This window comes from Cloeon dipterum, chromosome 3 (genome assembly GCF_949628265.1).
Source record: "Cloeon dipterum chromosome 3, ieCloDipt1.1, whole genome shotgun sequence".
Classification (NCBI taxonomy): Eukaryota; Metazoa; Arthropoda; class Insecta; order Ephemeroptera; family Baetidae; genus Cloeon; species Cloeon dipterum.
The window spans coordinates 26,414,012-26,430,777 of NC_088788.1; the positions used below are offsets into that span (position 1 = coordinate 26,414,012).

The 16,766-nt window shown below is 38.1% G+C and overlaps 1 protein-coding gene across 3 annotated transcripts in view; it reads right to left on the reverse strand.

Moving 5' to 3' along the window:
* Window positions 1–16,766, reverse strand: part of LOC135939030 (gastrin/cholecystokinin type B receptor-like) — a 56,546-nt gene that overhangs the window by 7,005 nt on the left and 32,775 nt on the right. Inside the window, exons 4-8 of one of the 3 annotated variants that reach the window (XM_065483157.1) lie at window positions 12,877–13,082; window positions 10,149–10,275; window positions 7,730–7,890; window positions 5,931–6,040; window positions 4,991–5,184 (exon numbers count right to left, since the gene is read on the reverse strand). In XM_065483157.1, coding sequence (XP_065339229.1) covers window positions 5,171–5,184; window positions 5,931–6,040; window positions 7,730–7,890; window positions 10,149–10,275; window positions 12,877–13,082 — 618 coding nt within the window. In that variant the 3' untranslated portion in view covers window positions 4,991–5,170. Of the gene's footprint in view, window positions 1–4,990; window positions 5,194–5,845; window positions 6,041–7,729; window positions 7,891–10,148; window positions 10,276–12,876; window positions 13,083–16,766 lie in introns of all 3 variants that reach the window. The other 2 variants (XM_065483155.1, XM_065483154.1) reach the window with 2 other exon arrangements.

Here is a 16,766-nt window from a genome sequence, read left to right on the forward strand (position 1 = left end):
ATACATTATTTTGCGCTCGAACGGCGATAATTACGCATCGCGCGGAAAATAGATGTGGGAGCGCGCGCGCATCTCATTCATGAATTTTTAATCAATGGACTCGGCGAGCGCATCAATCTTGCTTGCGTAATTAATGCCTGTCATGAGCACGCTTAGGAAAAGTGGGGTGTCTTCTTGTAATAATTGATTGGATTCCATTAATAATGTTGCAGCACTTGCGCGCAAACGCGCTCAACCCCCGTCGCTACTCATTTGTTCGGAGGTGTCTCGCGTGAAAAATTATTACTTCCGGCCAGATATTTTTTATTTTACACCCTTTTAGTCGCGATGAGAGCTCTTTAGAAGGGTTTCTATTCAAATGTATGCACGTTAAAAATTAGTTAAGCTTTTTTTCATTAAAAATGTAGAATCAAATGTTTTAAAAAATGCTCAGTTACCGATCGTGAGTTAAAAAATAGTGATGATGGGAGACAACAGGGAGCAAATAAACCATTGGTATGGGCAGATCATGAGCAAATTGAATTAATAATGCAGGGACTCCTTGATTCGTAAGATTCTCTGACGGGGCAAGCTGCTCCATTTTGGCTGTGGTTGCCGACCCAAAGGGCCATGAATAGATCGGACCTCAATTTACCTCCATGTTGAGGTTTGTCGAAAACAGTTTAAAGCAAAGTTTAGTATTCCTCGCTTCTGCGGTTTTCAAAAGTTTCTCTACATTTGCCAAATACAAATAATTTTGTTGTTTATTAGTAAAGCGAATATTTACGCAAACTTTTTAGGCATTTTCATGTTTGGCTTCCTCAAAATATAGGCAAAAGACGTTTTGAAAAAAAAAACGAGTTTTGAATGTCCATCGTTGTTCAGCATAAAAATTCGTTTAGCGAGGTACGTTAAAAAAAGGCATTGCCAGAAGCCCTAAAAAGGAAACTCGGTGTAATAATATCACGAAAAAATGACGCCGCACTTACGAGCTTCGGAGAAATAAAAATTCTCCGAATGGCTCGCAAAATTACTGCACGAGTGTCGTCGGCGGGATGACAAAATTCCTAGCCGACAGCGACGGATATTTCATATATATAAGAGAGGGAGAAGGGATAACTCGGGCCAAATCCACTGCAGATGCGTGATTCGAATTTCATTATCCCAAATATAGTATCTTTTGGGCTGATACCAATCTCCTTGATACTTCATCATCTCGATAAGTTGGTTTTCCTCTACGCTAGCCTTTTTCAGATAAATATAGTGTCAAAAAAGGACGTGCGAGTTTTACGAATTTTACATGGTGCATGATTTATTAACAAGAATAAAACTAAGCCAAAAAATTGTCACAGATATCAATGCAATCGCGTACATATGACTGAATGAATACACTGCAAGGACTGATTTGAACTTCAGCGTTAAAATATCACCAGTCGATTGAGATTTTAGAACAATTGATTCGTGAAATTTTAAAGAAAGTATAGTTTAAAATTGATGATGAAATTGAAAAATCTGTTCCTGATCTTTTCAGATTTAAACTCACAATCAATACACTAAGCGTAGATTCACTTGTAAATACCATTAGAAATTTTAGCTGTTCAATTGTAATGACTAGGCATATTCAAAGGCCTTTTTGTAAATATTTAATGCCATAAAAATTACATTACAATTTTTTAATTCTAGTAAATATCTTCAATGATTAATTTACCAGTCCCAATACAAAAATCGAAAAATTCTTTCCAGTCCATGCTTCTCTTGTTGAATGCAAATAATTGCTTTTTATAGCATTTTTTATATCTCCAACCTTGTGCTGTCTGCCCTTAATTCCAATCTGTATGCTAACGACCAAATTTCGCATCGGAAAAATCATCTCTTGAGCTCATTTCCACCCACCCAGCTCCTCTTTTACTATGCCTGCTTAATTGGTACTGGATTCAGTTTACCGGCTCACTGACCTTAAAATCGCAGGGTTTAGGTGGAATTTTAGACTTACCGCAGAAGCCTATACACAATAGTGGCGTATAGGTGTAAGGGATTACACGCACGGATTTCAAAGGCGAAAACTCGTAGCGCTAATTTAGCTTGGTACCGCTTACCTCACAAATAACACCAGCCAGTTTCCCAGCTAATTTCAAAAAGAGTATTACAAATTTGATGGAGAAAATCGATCGGTGATTTTACAAAGTCTGAATAACGCATCCAAAACCAATATACGAACTTTAAAAAACATATGTAATAAATTGATATAATAGCTCTAAATATATCTAAACTCAAAATTTGATTAATATCTAGCATATGCTTAAAATTAGTTGTTCTAGCTCTCGAAATTTGATTCATCGGCTTGAAATTGATTCTGATTGTAATAATATGTCAAGATTAAAACGTGAGTATCTGCAAAAAAAAATTTTCAGTTGAAACATCCATAAGAGGTTGGTAAATAACTGTGAAACGAAAATAAAGGCACATTTAATCCTGCAATTTTAGGAGATCAAACCCACCGCAACGTTAAAGCAAACGGGATGTCAGGTTCCGCCTCTAACAGCTCCCGAGATAAAATCTGTTTTGTTTGCTTGTTTGCGTTTCTCCCCTCGCTCTCGGACAAAACTGTTTTTACCCGTCTGTTGGGCGGGGCAGCGCAAATACAAGATTTCTACGCCAACAAAGGTCTGTGAAACGAAGTTTGGCGCCTGGGGATTGTCCTGGTTCAAGGGAAAAGCCATTGTGACGCTTATTTAATTATTTTAATTGCGTCCGCTTGCAAACTCGTATGGTTGCCTTTTATAAAAGAGGAAGAAAGCGAGGGTAACAATCAAAACTCCAAACTTAAGCTTCCATCCTAGCTTATTTGGTTGAAAGGGTGTCAAAGTTTATTGGGATAATCTGAATAGAGGCGCAAAAATAACACTTTCATTTCAGTTGATGGAAAAGTCTCTCTTCATTTGTTGTTCTATCTAATTTACCGAGCCAAAACTTAATAGCAATAAGGGTTGCGAATTTGAGACGGTCGACAATTTTCTTTGTGATTTTACAGTAACTTGTAGGCACTATAAATGATTGCGAATCATGTGATTGTAGGACTCGGTCAAAGCGAAAATGCCTAAATTACCTACTGTGAATGAAATCATCTAAAATTCTTAACCTTTTTTACGTATAAAATGGAATTGAAGGATTTCATAGATAAAATTGCTTACAAGTAATGAAAGCCTTAAAACGCCCACATCACAGGCAGAATTGGGTAGTGCACGTAATTCGTGCAACCATAAACCGTTTAAGTTAAAGCATGCTGTTTAGGAGGCAATATCCTTTGATGGAGGCAATATCAAAAGAGAGTTTTCAATCCTGTTGAATGTATTTAGATTGCTGCTTGATTTCCCCTTTCCTTGGAAAAAAATCGCTTCGGCGACCAGGGCTTGTTATTGCCGAGCAGCGCGTAATCAGCATCCGACAAGCATTCAAGTCGTTTGAATTGGGACGATCCTCCTTGAGAGACACTCCAAATTAGAAGCAAGACGCAATCTCTTTCAAGCCAACAACAAATTGAAAGTCTCTCTGCGACATTTTAACTAAAGGGAAAAGGGACAGCGAAGAAAAGATCTCATTGCTATCTAGAAAGTTTGCATTTGGCAAATTAAGAATCCACGGCCAACGATTGTTTCTTTTTTCTTTTAATTACCAGGCATTGTTCTGTCGACTGATGATGGAAAATCTTCTCTTTTCGATTGCCCAACCTAATTATTTGGGCTTTTACCAAGAGAAAATTTCAGGTGTGTTGAATTCAATACAATGCAACCAGGAGAATATTACTCCAATAACTGTTCAAAACTAAGCGAATCAGTCGTAAATTAGCACATATCTGGTTGGGAAATTTTGAAAAAATAATTAAAAAGGAAAGCTCCTAAACACTCATTGTTAAAAAGTAACCCATAATTTTTACAAAAGAAATAAGAAGTGTTTACAGGACACATATGAACTATACTGCATGACCACATTAATGCAATCAATTTTAATAGACTTTCAAATGATTCCTGAACGGTTCAATTTGTGCTCAAAGCAAAATTTATTACCTTTTTGTTTCGATTTATCGCTCGGAGAGGAATTGAGAAGCACTTTTGTGCGAGGCGAAAGAGGAAAAAATGCGCTTGGTTGGCGGAATAAATCTTAATCAGCGGAACAAAGCGGCCCACTTGGGACCGACAATGAACACTCGTTGCAACTCCACTGCTTCAAGTTTTCTTTATTCGCGGCCGGGAAAAGAAAGCCTTCCTTCTCTTACTTTCACCCTTTCGGGGCAGGGCGCGCACTTTTATAACAGTCAAAACCTTTTCTTGCATTGTAATTCCAGCATCGTGATTGTTGCCAAAAGTTTTCCGCCTGTCGCTAATTTCGCGCTACGCAGAAGTTGGCGCGTTCGTTACCCCTGACGTGAAACCTAATCAAATTTGATTTTCCGTGAAATTGTTCATCTACTGGAAAATCAATTTTCAACTTTGAAATAAGTTGGACCGTTAGTTAACTATAATTGCTTGTTTTTTGACAAGTTCAACAAAGTTATTCTGATATATGAGGGTGTTGTACCAAATCTCAACCTTTTATAGATGTTTGAAGGCTTCTAAAAATGTATTAGGGTATAAATACTTTCATGCATAGATTAAAATTTAACTAAATCAAATTCTTATTTTAAATAGCCTAAAAGTTTGATTTATTTTTTTCACAGTTGCATGTTTACACAATAGCATATATTAAGAATAGATTTCTTCTTTTAGCAAGAAAATTTTCCAGTGTTATTTATTTTATTGTCTGGCTCAGAAGTTCTATTTTTTAGCAATTCTTGTAATCTGAATTTTTTTACTAATTACTGCGAAAATTTTGATAACATTTGTTACGCTTCTATGTACTGATCAAGAGATTTTAGCACTGTTTTTTTTCTTTTAAAAATGATTAAAGCAAATATATACTTAAAAAGCTTGATTTAAAAATTAATATTAGTAGGGAAATAGGAGGCACAGCTTACCTTAAATGGTGCTCTCTTGGATTGGGTCCTGCCGCTCGTGCAGTCCGTTGAATTGCTCGGTCTGCTGGATGACCTGGTCAGAGACCGAGTCAGCCAACTCACTGATTTTGTCGAGTCGCTCGCCGCAGGCCGTGGCTGCGTTTGCCCCGACCGTAAGCCGACCCCGTCAGTACGGCCTGTTCATCGAGGCGCTTCTGCAAAAACTAGTGTATTGACATGTCTCGTTTTAGATCGCATCACGGCGCACACAAACAAGGAAAGTAATAAGAAGAGCAGGAATGATGATTTGGTTGAGCAAACTGATTTTCTTCTTTTTTGCCCTCCCATTTTTTGCTTCGGTCAATGCGGTAGAGGTATTATTGCGAATAATCATCACGTTATTTGTTTTGCAATCAAGGAACGATATTGCAGGTTTATTTGAAGGGATAATCGGAAAGAGCAAAATCGAAATAGGTGCGCAAATTATTTAAAATTCCTTTTGTTTTTGACAATTTTGGTTGAACAAATACTGCCACAGAGGAAAAATTATGGGTTTAGAAAAAATACGTTGATTTTGGCAACGCTCAATTATTTTTAGGTGGAGTAAACTTATGCAACCATTTTAACAAATGAGTACTGCGCATTGCATATATCAAGATTTTGCAGGGGCTAACAAAGTAGAATTAAAAAAGAACGGTGCATGGAAAACATGGGGTTTAATGCAACAAAACCAAAAGTAGCATTCAATTAATGATGGGTGATGGGAATCAAAAGCGGGTGTAACGAAAAAATATAATAGTGCTTTCGCTTTCTGTGGACTAATCGGTCTAACTATAAGCACTATATATATGGAAAATTCAGTCTGATTCAAGTTACCTGGTATCGGCATAGCGGACAGAAGTGGTGCGAGAATTTACCGACACGGACATATGTCTTTTTCCATTAAAACTACTGACAGTACCTCGGGGCGGCAGGCGGACCTTTCGGCGCAGGCAGCACCTGGCCAGCGCCTTGTGGAAACTCTCGCGGAAGTTGCGTGACATGAATCCGTACACGATTGGGTTGATGCAGCTGGAACAAATTTTTGATTGGACACAGGCATTCTCTTTGATTTTACATCAAAGCAAATCTACGCAGGTACCCAGCAAAATCTGTTAAGCTCTCAACAGAACGTAGAGGGATTTTCAGACAAAATCTGTTAATATAAAATCTCATTGAGATGTGGGAAATCAATTGCAGCGATGGCAAAAACTGGTTAGACTTTGCACCATATTCTTAGTTTAAAAAAATTATTATTAAAAAAGATAATTTATTTAAAAAATTAAAAAAAGAGTTTTTACTTGGAGATTAACCGCATAACACGGTAGGTTTTTTGATATAATAAAACAGAATACTGAAAAATATACAAAAGAACTTTTTGGTTTGCTGAAACCCTGTCAAATTTTTCCGCATGATAGGACTAGCTTCCACATAAACCAGAGAACCTGAGGTTTCGTGAAAAAACCATGAATGTATTTCGAGTTGACTGCAACCCTTTTTACAAACCAGGATTTAAGTTGCCCTTTAAAGGCGCAGGCAAATTATAGCATGAGGTTGTCAGAGGAACGGATTAGTCATACCGTTAGGGCCGTGAACTTGGATGATCAAAAGTTTCCTGATAAAATTTTTAACAGACTTAAAATCAAATCCAATGCAACAAAACAATTTACAGTCATGTGATGCAAACAGAAAATTGTAAACAATGAAATATAAGTAATACTGCGTCGTGTACTTCAAGCCTTAATTTTTTATTTAAACGGGCTGTTCGAAGGGAAAAATATAAATTTTCTTAAATATAAATGGTAGTAATGTTTTTTAAAAATGTTGAACTTCTTTATGGTTGTAGCGGTTGTGGGAAGATTTATCTCGATATTGAACAAATTGAATGTAGTGCTTAGATTTTCGACGAATTATATTAATTTTAAGTAACGTTTAACGTCATATTTATTGGAAACCTGTTTCTAGATTAGACTAATTGTTAAGTTCTTTATAGATAAAACAAGGTTTTGGTTGACTTTAATTCTTTATTGCTACTTTTTTTAGAGCTTTTAAATATTGAATGAATGACCTTTTAATTTTGAGAGGAAATATATTTAAGCAAATAATTATCTTAGATTTTGAAACATAGCGTGTAAATCTTGAGGCAATAGAGGGAGTCTATATAGGCGGTAAAAGTGCTTTTTAGTATTTGCATTGATATGGAACTCTGTATTTTAACTAATCGTACAAACCTTTGAGGGAAGTAGTTGAATTTCTTGTTTTTCTTAATAATTAACTACTTTGATGTGTTAGAAACGAACCTGCTTCTACGCCAACGCGGGAAATTGAAATGGAAATGTTGCTTTTTCCTTACTAGCAAGTCTTGGTAAAGGAAATTCATGCTTCAACGAATACAGTATGCCACACGCTTAAGAGGACGACCACGAGTGGCGCATTTTCTATCCTTAAATCGAAATTTAAGGCTTTGAAATCAACATTTCCAAGTCAGTCCTGGCTTTTCCGGCCACCAAAATTCGCTGTTTCGTGTCTTTTCGTACTATATTTTGGCTCTTAGAATATGACAAAGTTTATAAAATCATATAATGATAGTGCGCAAAGATGTGAGTAATGAACATTGTAGAAATATATTGCGATGACTTTTGAAGTTGTAGCAAAATTAAATTAAATTGTCAGAACTAATTATTTGCAATAAGTTTGTGTCAAAATTATGAAAAGCCTCACCTGTTGAAGTATGCCATGAGGTGGAATGCTGTGGCCATGTGCTTGAGGTTGGCCGTGCGAATAAATGGAAGCACTCCGTACGCGGTGAGTACGTTGTCAATCAGCACAGGGGCCCAGCACACCACAAATAGGGCAACCACCGCGATCAGCATTTTCACCACCTGCACTTACACACATAAGTTTTGGTTTATAATTTGCTGCTAACTGGACTTTGTGGGGCTCCCATTTCCAAAAGTCAAAGAATTGAAATGACGAGTAAAAAAATTAATATATGCGTTTATTCTTCATCAGCAAAATTATTTCAAATTCCTGACTTGGTATTTTTGGCAGTTTTGACTTTATTCTTTTTATTTCTGAGGTTTTCCCATTCCAATTTGTTATTATTCTTCAATTAAGGGTAGAAGAAATTAAATGCAGCTTCCTCGGTGTGTAGCGAGAAGAAAAGGTCCTGTAGAAAAATAAACTGCTCGATACGACAACCTCGCTTGCATCTGCATTCATTGAAATCTACCAAGAATTATTCAATTAACTCGCAGGATTCATAAAATGTGCAGTATTAACTGTTTCGAGCGGCAAAAGCAGTAGCTCCAATTTGAACATTAGTAATGGAGATCTCATAGACAGCATGGAAAGGTTTTCTGCGTGTCTCCCATACTATTCCTCTTTTGAATCAAATTCAACTTGTTTGGTTCTAATTTTGGTTTATAAGTTGAAGGCGTCGCTTTTTTAGAGCTGCATAATATAAATTAAATTGTATGTGCCTGCCAGTTAGCACAATCATCTCTAAAATAGAACTTATAACACATGTAATGCCTCTGCTGTTTCATCAGTTTAATCAAATTGACAGGTGGAGAGAACTTCTCACTGATCTAGAAATTTTGCCGTAGCTGTTATGGTCTATTCTATTCCTATCACTCTGTTAGGAAAACCGTCAAAAGCAACGTGCTATGTTCTACATGCTGAGACTAAGAGACGCGTGACTGATGCAAATCCTTCAACTGCAGAAAAGGATCAAGGCTTGGAAATTCAGATAAAAGGAAAACATTCAGTCCGGCCAAACCCATTCAGCCACTTTTACGCTTGATTTTGCAGCAGTTTTTCAAAAGGTCAAATGGTGAATTTTTTCTTGCTCGAGCGGCTTTCTAAAGCTTGAAATGGCAAATGTTCACTCCACGATTGGCCTTATTTTTCCAGGGAAGAAAATAAATTGATTGGGATAGAGAAAAAATGCATTGAATTAATTGAAAAGTCACTGTGCTATTTTTTGCTTTTTATCTCTGTCCGAGAACCGGGAAGGGCGCGCACTGCACTAGCACGAATGCTGAAACCCGGGTTCCAATAATACCGCGAACGGATAGCATATGAGAGCACCAGGCCGCACAAGGACCCAGCCCATTGAATGATCACTTGCCTCTGCACCGAGGACTTTTTGAAACTCTAGATATTCTCATGGTCCCGTGATGCCAAATTTTTCAGCTGAATGCAAGAAGTCGCATAGCGAAATTGGGACAGAAATAATATTGAAAAGTATAATGAAATCTTCCAGCTTGTTTGAATAGCTTTGAAGCATTTTCAATCGGTACGTACAGTATAATTAGTCGATAACACGCAGAAAACCCTTAGAGCGGAGGGAACATTCCTTGATAAATATTTTATGAAACATATTTCAGTCTCGTCCGTGTGTATAGGCTTACAAAGGACAGGAATTCTCGAAGCGAATTTTGTTTAAAAGATAATGTTTCCGCATGCCAGCGAGTTTTAAAATGACCAAGGGCGTTGCAGGGAACATGTTCAGGCTTTCAAACAGGTCCTTTCGAATGTTTGCCTACGGCGTCAAAAGTAAAAGCTTTTATTGGGAACCGGGAAAAGTAGGGTGGCGAGTTAAGTGATTAAAACAACAAGAGCAGACCGGGTTTTCCACGCGGTGTCGGAGGCGAGATCAAATTTAAATAATCTCTTTTGCGGTGTTTAACTTTCAACCGCTCACGGCTTGCCACTGTCTATTATTCACGCACGAACTGTGAATAACTAATGCCAACACACGCATAACTTTTGTCTCCACGACACTTTTTATCCCTTTTGCAGCGTCAACCCTTGCGACAGCCGCTGAATTTTTTAAACCCACGTGAGACAAAATTTTTGCATTTGCAGCTGAGCCTCACTGCGAATTGCAAAAGAGACGCTAGTGAACAAAAGAGGCGGCGATGCCAATAATACGTTTGATGTATGGCTTTTACGTCCCGCACAACCTTTGTGTTTTTAGCGTTAACGAGAATATAATCCTGCTTTTGAGCTGTTAATCAGGCAAAAAGAGCACAGGAAGAGATTTAATATTCCACTCTTCCATGAATAGATTTTCCGGATTTTCCTACTATCTATTTGAAATGCGATCGGGAAAGTTTGTCCGCTTGTAAATCACCTGTTTGACGGTGCGGTTGTCGTCCTCGGCCAGTCTATTCCTGACTGTGCTGGTCGTGCTGCAGCGGGACGAGTGTCGCATGGCCATGGTCCGCGGTGCCCGACGCAGTTGCTCCATCGATTGCAAGCTGGAGACAGAGAGATTAATTTTTTAATAAAACGCCGATATTTCTCGTAGGCAGGGCTTAAATTGGACTGTACAACGCTTTTCAATTTTGAGAATCGAGGATAGTGGTGCTTACGTCCGAATAATGCGTTTATCTCGTCATTGTTGATCCTGCATAAGCTGGTGATGGCTAGCTCGTTCGACCGTTTTTTCTTGGAAATCATTGTTATTGAAACAGCGATGCTCGAGTAAACATTGTTTCCAAGACAACTACTGTAAGCCCATTTGTTTTAAAATAAAATAAATCTCAAATCGCAGTAAAGATTAAGTGGGATAACAACTGCATCCCTAGCATCGATATTACGGAATTTTTTTATTCGTGATTGTTAGAATGAATTGTTTTAAAATATTTAGTTACAGATTTAAAAAAAAAATATAAAGCACTCAACCTAGGATTTAAAAAAGAGAGGAATAAAACGTAAATGAAAAGGATTTAGCGGATTTAGTTTTGAATGAAACTGAGCAAAAAATGACATAATATTCATATAGTTGAAATTTCATTGTTTAACGTTGATTTTTTAATTATAATAGGTCATTTTAATCCAAATTTTCTGACCAAAATATTGACCAAGTTTTTAATATTGTGGAACTTGCCTTCATTATGTTGTTCGTCGTAAGTAAAAATTAAGTCTCGTATCTTTCCAAAACCCATTTTTAATTATAATGCACTCAGGGAAATTCACTAAAACTTACTAAGTCGTTAAATTTAAAACTGTCAAAATTATAGCTCTGTTTTAAAAAAATCCTAAATAACTGTTCATTAAGAAGAAAAATAATTTCAAAATGGTGTTTTAATCATGCTTTTTCAGCTAAACGTGTAAAGGAATAATTATCGTCGTCCTTATGTGATAATGAATGTCAAATGTTCAGTTGATGACGAACCCGTCAAATAGCTGTCAACTGGCTTTCACTCAAAGTCTGTTTGCCATTTCACGTGGGCATAATCACTTTGGCCCACCAACATTCCGCAGCCACTAGCAGCTCCTGCAATTCGCCCGGCTTTGGCCACGAGTCTTCACTTATCGATAATTACACGCGGCTCTCCTGCACGTGTCTCGTCAATCAAAAGGATTACCAACAAAGACCAAGAAAACAACTAATTAATAAAGTTTGCCGGTGCCGCTGGCTTGCCGCAGGTCGATTTAAGCGTGAATAGCTTTTTAGTCTTTAGACCACCTTTTCATTAAGCACTGTTCTTTTTGCGATTTTCGAATCAAGTCTGCATTCCCATCGCGCAGGGGCATGCGAAAACTAAGTTTCGTCTCTCAGGACTGAGTTTAGCAAGTTCGCCGCAGCGCTCGTCTCCTGGGCTTGAACTTGAATCTCCCAGAATCCATTATAGCAGTTGCTGCTGTTTGTCAAGCGCGATAAGGGAGCTTTCCTAGTTTAAATGTTTTCCTTTGAACTCATTCTCCTATTGTGTGATTCATCTCGTGCGTCTATGCTGATATCCTAAATGACCATTGTTTAGTCGTTAAACCCCTAAAAGTTTGGCAAAGTAATTTATGTTGAAAATACTCTGCAAAAATACACTAAAAAATTTTAATTAAATTTTGCTGGAATGCCATAGAAGCAGGGTAACTGACAAACTGCGCTTGTTTGTAGCCCTAATAGAGAAAAACGCGGAAAGTACACTCGATGTTTTCGTAGCGTTACAAAACAGCGTGCATGGGCTTCCGCCAGCAAACAAAGAGAGAAGTATTTTTCCAACGCCGCTCTTGACCGTAATTAATTTTATGAGCTTGTGCCAACAAACAAAAGAAACCCCATTGCATGTCTCAGTTAGTTGCCCACAAAAGTGACAAAGAGCTGTACACGAGATCAGCCTTCTTATAAAAAATCCTGATTTGGAAATGAAGCAAATTAGTGAAATTATAGAAATAAATTTAAATTTAAACGATTTCAAGTTCGACAAGGAAAATCACATACAAACCCAGCCGCTATTGCCAAGGGCGCGGAAGTTCACCCACAATAGTCCCTGCTTTGACGGGAGCCTGTAATTTCTCTCTCTCTCTCTCTCTCTCTCTCTCTCTCTCTCTCTCTCTCTCTCTCTCTCATCATTTTGAAATATTAGCTCATCCCCGCATGTTTGACATTTGATGATTGAACACAATTGTGTTGTAAACAAATATGTATATTGCTTCTTTTAGTGTGGGATTTGGTTAAAATAAATAATTTGCTTTTCCAAGCAGCTCTTTGCGCAACTTTGGCAGAATAATCACAGGCCAAAAATGGAAAAGCCAATGCCAATTTCAAGGTAATATATTTACTCTCGTCATTTGGAGTAATAATTCTTCAGCTGAGTGAGCTTTCACCAGACCACAAATGGTTTAATATAAAATTTCTCTGAGTACTTAATATAACTAATGGAATCACGTCACTCAGGTGCCGCAAATTGGTGATAAAAAGCGAAGAGTGCAATCGACCGTCGCGAGAGGTTTTACGGACACGCAAGGAGGGGGGCTAATTAGCTTCAGGCCTACAGCAGCAGCAGCAGTAGGGCTCTAAATTAATTTCTTCTACGCACACAATAAAAAGGAAATAATAATAAAGCAGCACTCACCCCTGTCCGGTGGTCATGGTTTGTCGTCGCTTCATCACGCGCCACACTTCGCAGCTGATGGACGAGTAGGTGGCCCCCATGATGATGGTCGGCACCACGAGCAGCAGCAGCAGCATGTACACTTCGTAGGCCTGCCACAGGGTGACGTCGTCCCAGTTCCGCACGCACCAGTACGCCTTCACCCGGCCACCCACAGGCAGCAACACCTACGCCGAGAGAACAGAACACACGGCTCCAAATTAATCTTTCGGCCGAGCAGGGTGACAAACGGCACACTGCATTGTGTGCTCGCCGCAAACACGCGAGTTTTTACGGCGCCTTTCTGCACGAGTGCCGATGCTGAGAAAAATCGCGATTTTACGAGTGTGCAGACTCGTGAGTAAGTGTGAGAACGTGCCGCACCAGATACGCTTGGCTTGCTCTTTGGCATTGTTTTGCTGTGACCACCATGGCCGCAAGGGTTATTTTTTTCTAAAATATAAATTACAAAAACAGTATCAATAAATAATCTCTGGCGTTTTAATTGTAAAAAAGACTAATCTAATCCTGAGAGAATTTTGGTACCCAAATGATATTCTCTTTTAAATGTACTTCTTCGTGTAAACTTTTTACGCTCTAGACTAATCGTACAAAGGTAAAAAAATCCAAAGTAATAAATAAGACGATGTGGGTTCATTGTCAAATCATTATTCAGATTTATTGCTAAAAACTTTGAGAAGATTTAGGGCAGTATAAGATATTTAGAACAACAACAAATTTAATTACAACAAAAAATGCTTGACCATTAGCGTGATTTAAATCGTTTTTAATAATTTAATAAACTACTGATACATGGAGTGAACCAGCATGATGAGCTATGAGGAATATTTAAAAAAAAATTCCTTGTATAGTTCTTGCTAGCTGTAGACAGGCTGCAAGGGAAATTAAAATGTCAAAACTGGCATGGATTGGCTTCAGGGGCCGAAACAGAGCTCATATGAGACAATGTGCTTTCTTGTCCGTTCGTCCTTAATGAATTCGGGCAAAGAAGAAAAATGCCGTATCAGGCCATTTGTAGCTTTTTTAAATATAATTATCTGCACTTGTGGATATTGAAACTGTTTTGATTGCCTATTTGAGTTGATTTTACAACGAAGTTAGAGTGAAAATTCAATTCCATTTGAACAAATTTATCAATTGAAGCGTATTTGGGATGTATTTACACATGGGAGTAGACCATTTGACTCAATTTCCTTGCTGCAGCAATACTGGCGTGACACGTGGATAGTCAGGATTCAAGGCCTCATCCGGTATTTAATTATAAAAAAATTCGTTTATCTAGTTGGCATCAGGGCGAAATTCTCAAGGATCTCAAGGATAGCTAATCGATTGCCCTTCCACGCTGTTTTTCCCAATTCAAGAATAAACTCCCCAACGACTTTGTATATGCTGACAGAGTTTGTATCGCAAACCTTTTTTCGCGATGGTTCGTCAACAAGTTTGCAAATTGTCTTTAAGGAGGGTGCCATCATGGAATGGAAAGTTGTTTTCTCCGCAACTTCACTTCCAAGACTCTCCTTTGAAGAGTTTTATTATATAAACTGCACGCAAAAGAGGAAGTCAATGTTTACGTATCAAAGAGATTTCATGGCCTTAAAGCAGACACAACTGGGAAACAACGAGAAATTTTAATTGCTTGTTAGTCACGCAAACACTTGTTTGGAAAACTACAAATGGAAATATGCCACATCCGCTTTGAAAAACTAAATTCGTTAAAATTCTCAACTCTCAACAAAAGCACGTAGTGTTGATGTGTACCCCGAACAAGCAGTGGCCGTTGTTTGAAACCCACGCTTTCGAGAGTGCAGCAGCTGTGCATTTTGACGAGCAACTTTTATGCTAATGTGCGGTATCTCTTTGCAACGCAAACTTATGAATACGTACGCCTGGCTTGCAATCGCGACTTCAAACGACGTTTCAAGCTATTTATATAATTCCGGCTGGCGAGAGCGAAACAGAAAAGCACTCGATCTCGCGTCGATTCCCACGCAACATGCCAAATTCAGCCCAAACTCAATTTCCGAGCTCGAGTGGTGGCGCGAAAATTGGCTGGTGTTTGCGTTTGCTTTGAATTGGCTTTGAACCCTCGAAAGCTAACATGACATGATCCTCTCTATTGAAGGGGGAAATTGCTACCCCCAAAAGTCTCGTTTAATTTACTGTCACCATTTTCTTTGTCCATTTTAGTAAATTAGAGTGTCATCCTGATTCTTTAAAAAAGGTAATCGCTCACATTCATAAAATAAAACGACTGAGAAGAAGAGAGCATTAAGCACAAATATGATTTCAAAACAAATCAAAAGCTTTTTTTAAAGTATGAGGAGTATGAGGTATTTATCTACCTTACTACCAAAATAAACATTTTTCTCGTTACTAGGGAAGTTAAAAATATGAAAGAAACAACACCAACCTAAAGTGTTGGCATCTTAACTAAGAAGGTTATAATGTTTTAAATGGTCAACTGAGCCCCATACACCAACATTATGCAAAAATACACATCAATCATATGCAATTCTATATAGCCTAGGATATTTTTCAAAATAATTATGTAAAAATTTATGAACAATTCTCGTGCACATTAAAAGGGTCGTTGAATAAGAGTGAGAACAGCGTTCAGTAGAAATAACAAAGGCTTGAATTTTCTTTCAAAACCGAGCGCTCTCTTTGTGCGTTTGTATTGTCTGCATTTCATACTATTCAGTTAAATCCAAGATGTGCTTCTTTCATCTTGACATCGTCTCTTCATTTAAGTCTAAGATTTAGATATTTAATTAGCTGTTCTGAAATGTGGATTTGTTTTTATGAAAACGATGAAAACAAGGGCAATGTCTTTGATCATTAAAGTCTAACTCACAAAATGATGAGAAATAACAAACAGGAAATGACCTTCATATTGCGTTTCATCTTTTCATCTTTTACAGTTGAAAGTAAAATATTTTCTCTTCCATATTTTGAATTTCACGTTGCCGTCTAATCTCAAGAGAGAAAACTGCTGCTAAATTTTACTTGTCAAAGTTCTCGAATCAATGGAGCTTATTAATTTGGCATGATGGAATAAACGAAAAGATTCAAAGACTATTCAAGCACTGAACGAAATAATAAAATATAAGCTCTTAAAAGAGGAAGTTCAAGAAGGAAAAGACAAGCAAAGATTAAAACTAGTTCAATTTCTTTATTATTTTCCTTTCAAACAAGGAAAATACTTCCTCGTTTTTTTGCTCTTTTTATCCCTGTCCTCTCGGACCGGGAAGGGCGCGCACTGCACTAGCACGAATGCTGAAGCCTGGGTCCCAATGACACCGCGAACGGATAACATGGGCGCACCAGGCCGCACAGGGACCCAGCCCACTCAAGGGCCACTTGCCTCCGCACCGAGGACTGCATTGAAACGCTAGACATTCGTCCCGTGAAGCCAAATCACGCATGCTGGAAAGGTGCAAACCAGCAAGTAGCGAGTCGGTGCCGGTGCGTCTCCCAGCCCGTTGAGCAATTTGAGCATTTCGAGTCACTAAAAACTAACCACTTTTTGCCATCTCTGACAATGGGTAGCCAGTACTAGATCTCCGAACTGCTCAAATACCTCCCATTGCTTTGATACTCCTGAGAATACCTTAACAATGCGAGCCAACGGGCTGGTTCGCCTCCTGTGTGTTTAGATTTAAAAAACATGTTAATAGCGAACCGCAGCAGTGTTGCGTTACCCCATACATCCCACATCCAAAATAAACAACAATAGACAAATTATTTTAAAGGAGTGGCAAAATATTTTACGATTTTAATAATTGGTTTTTAGCTCTAAAATAATGCAAAAAATTAGGCCATAATTTATTTGTCCCTTTGCCAACAACGAA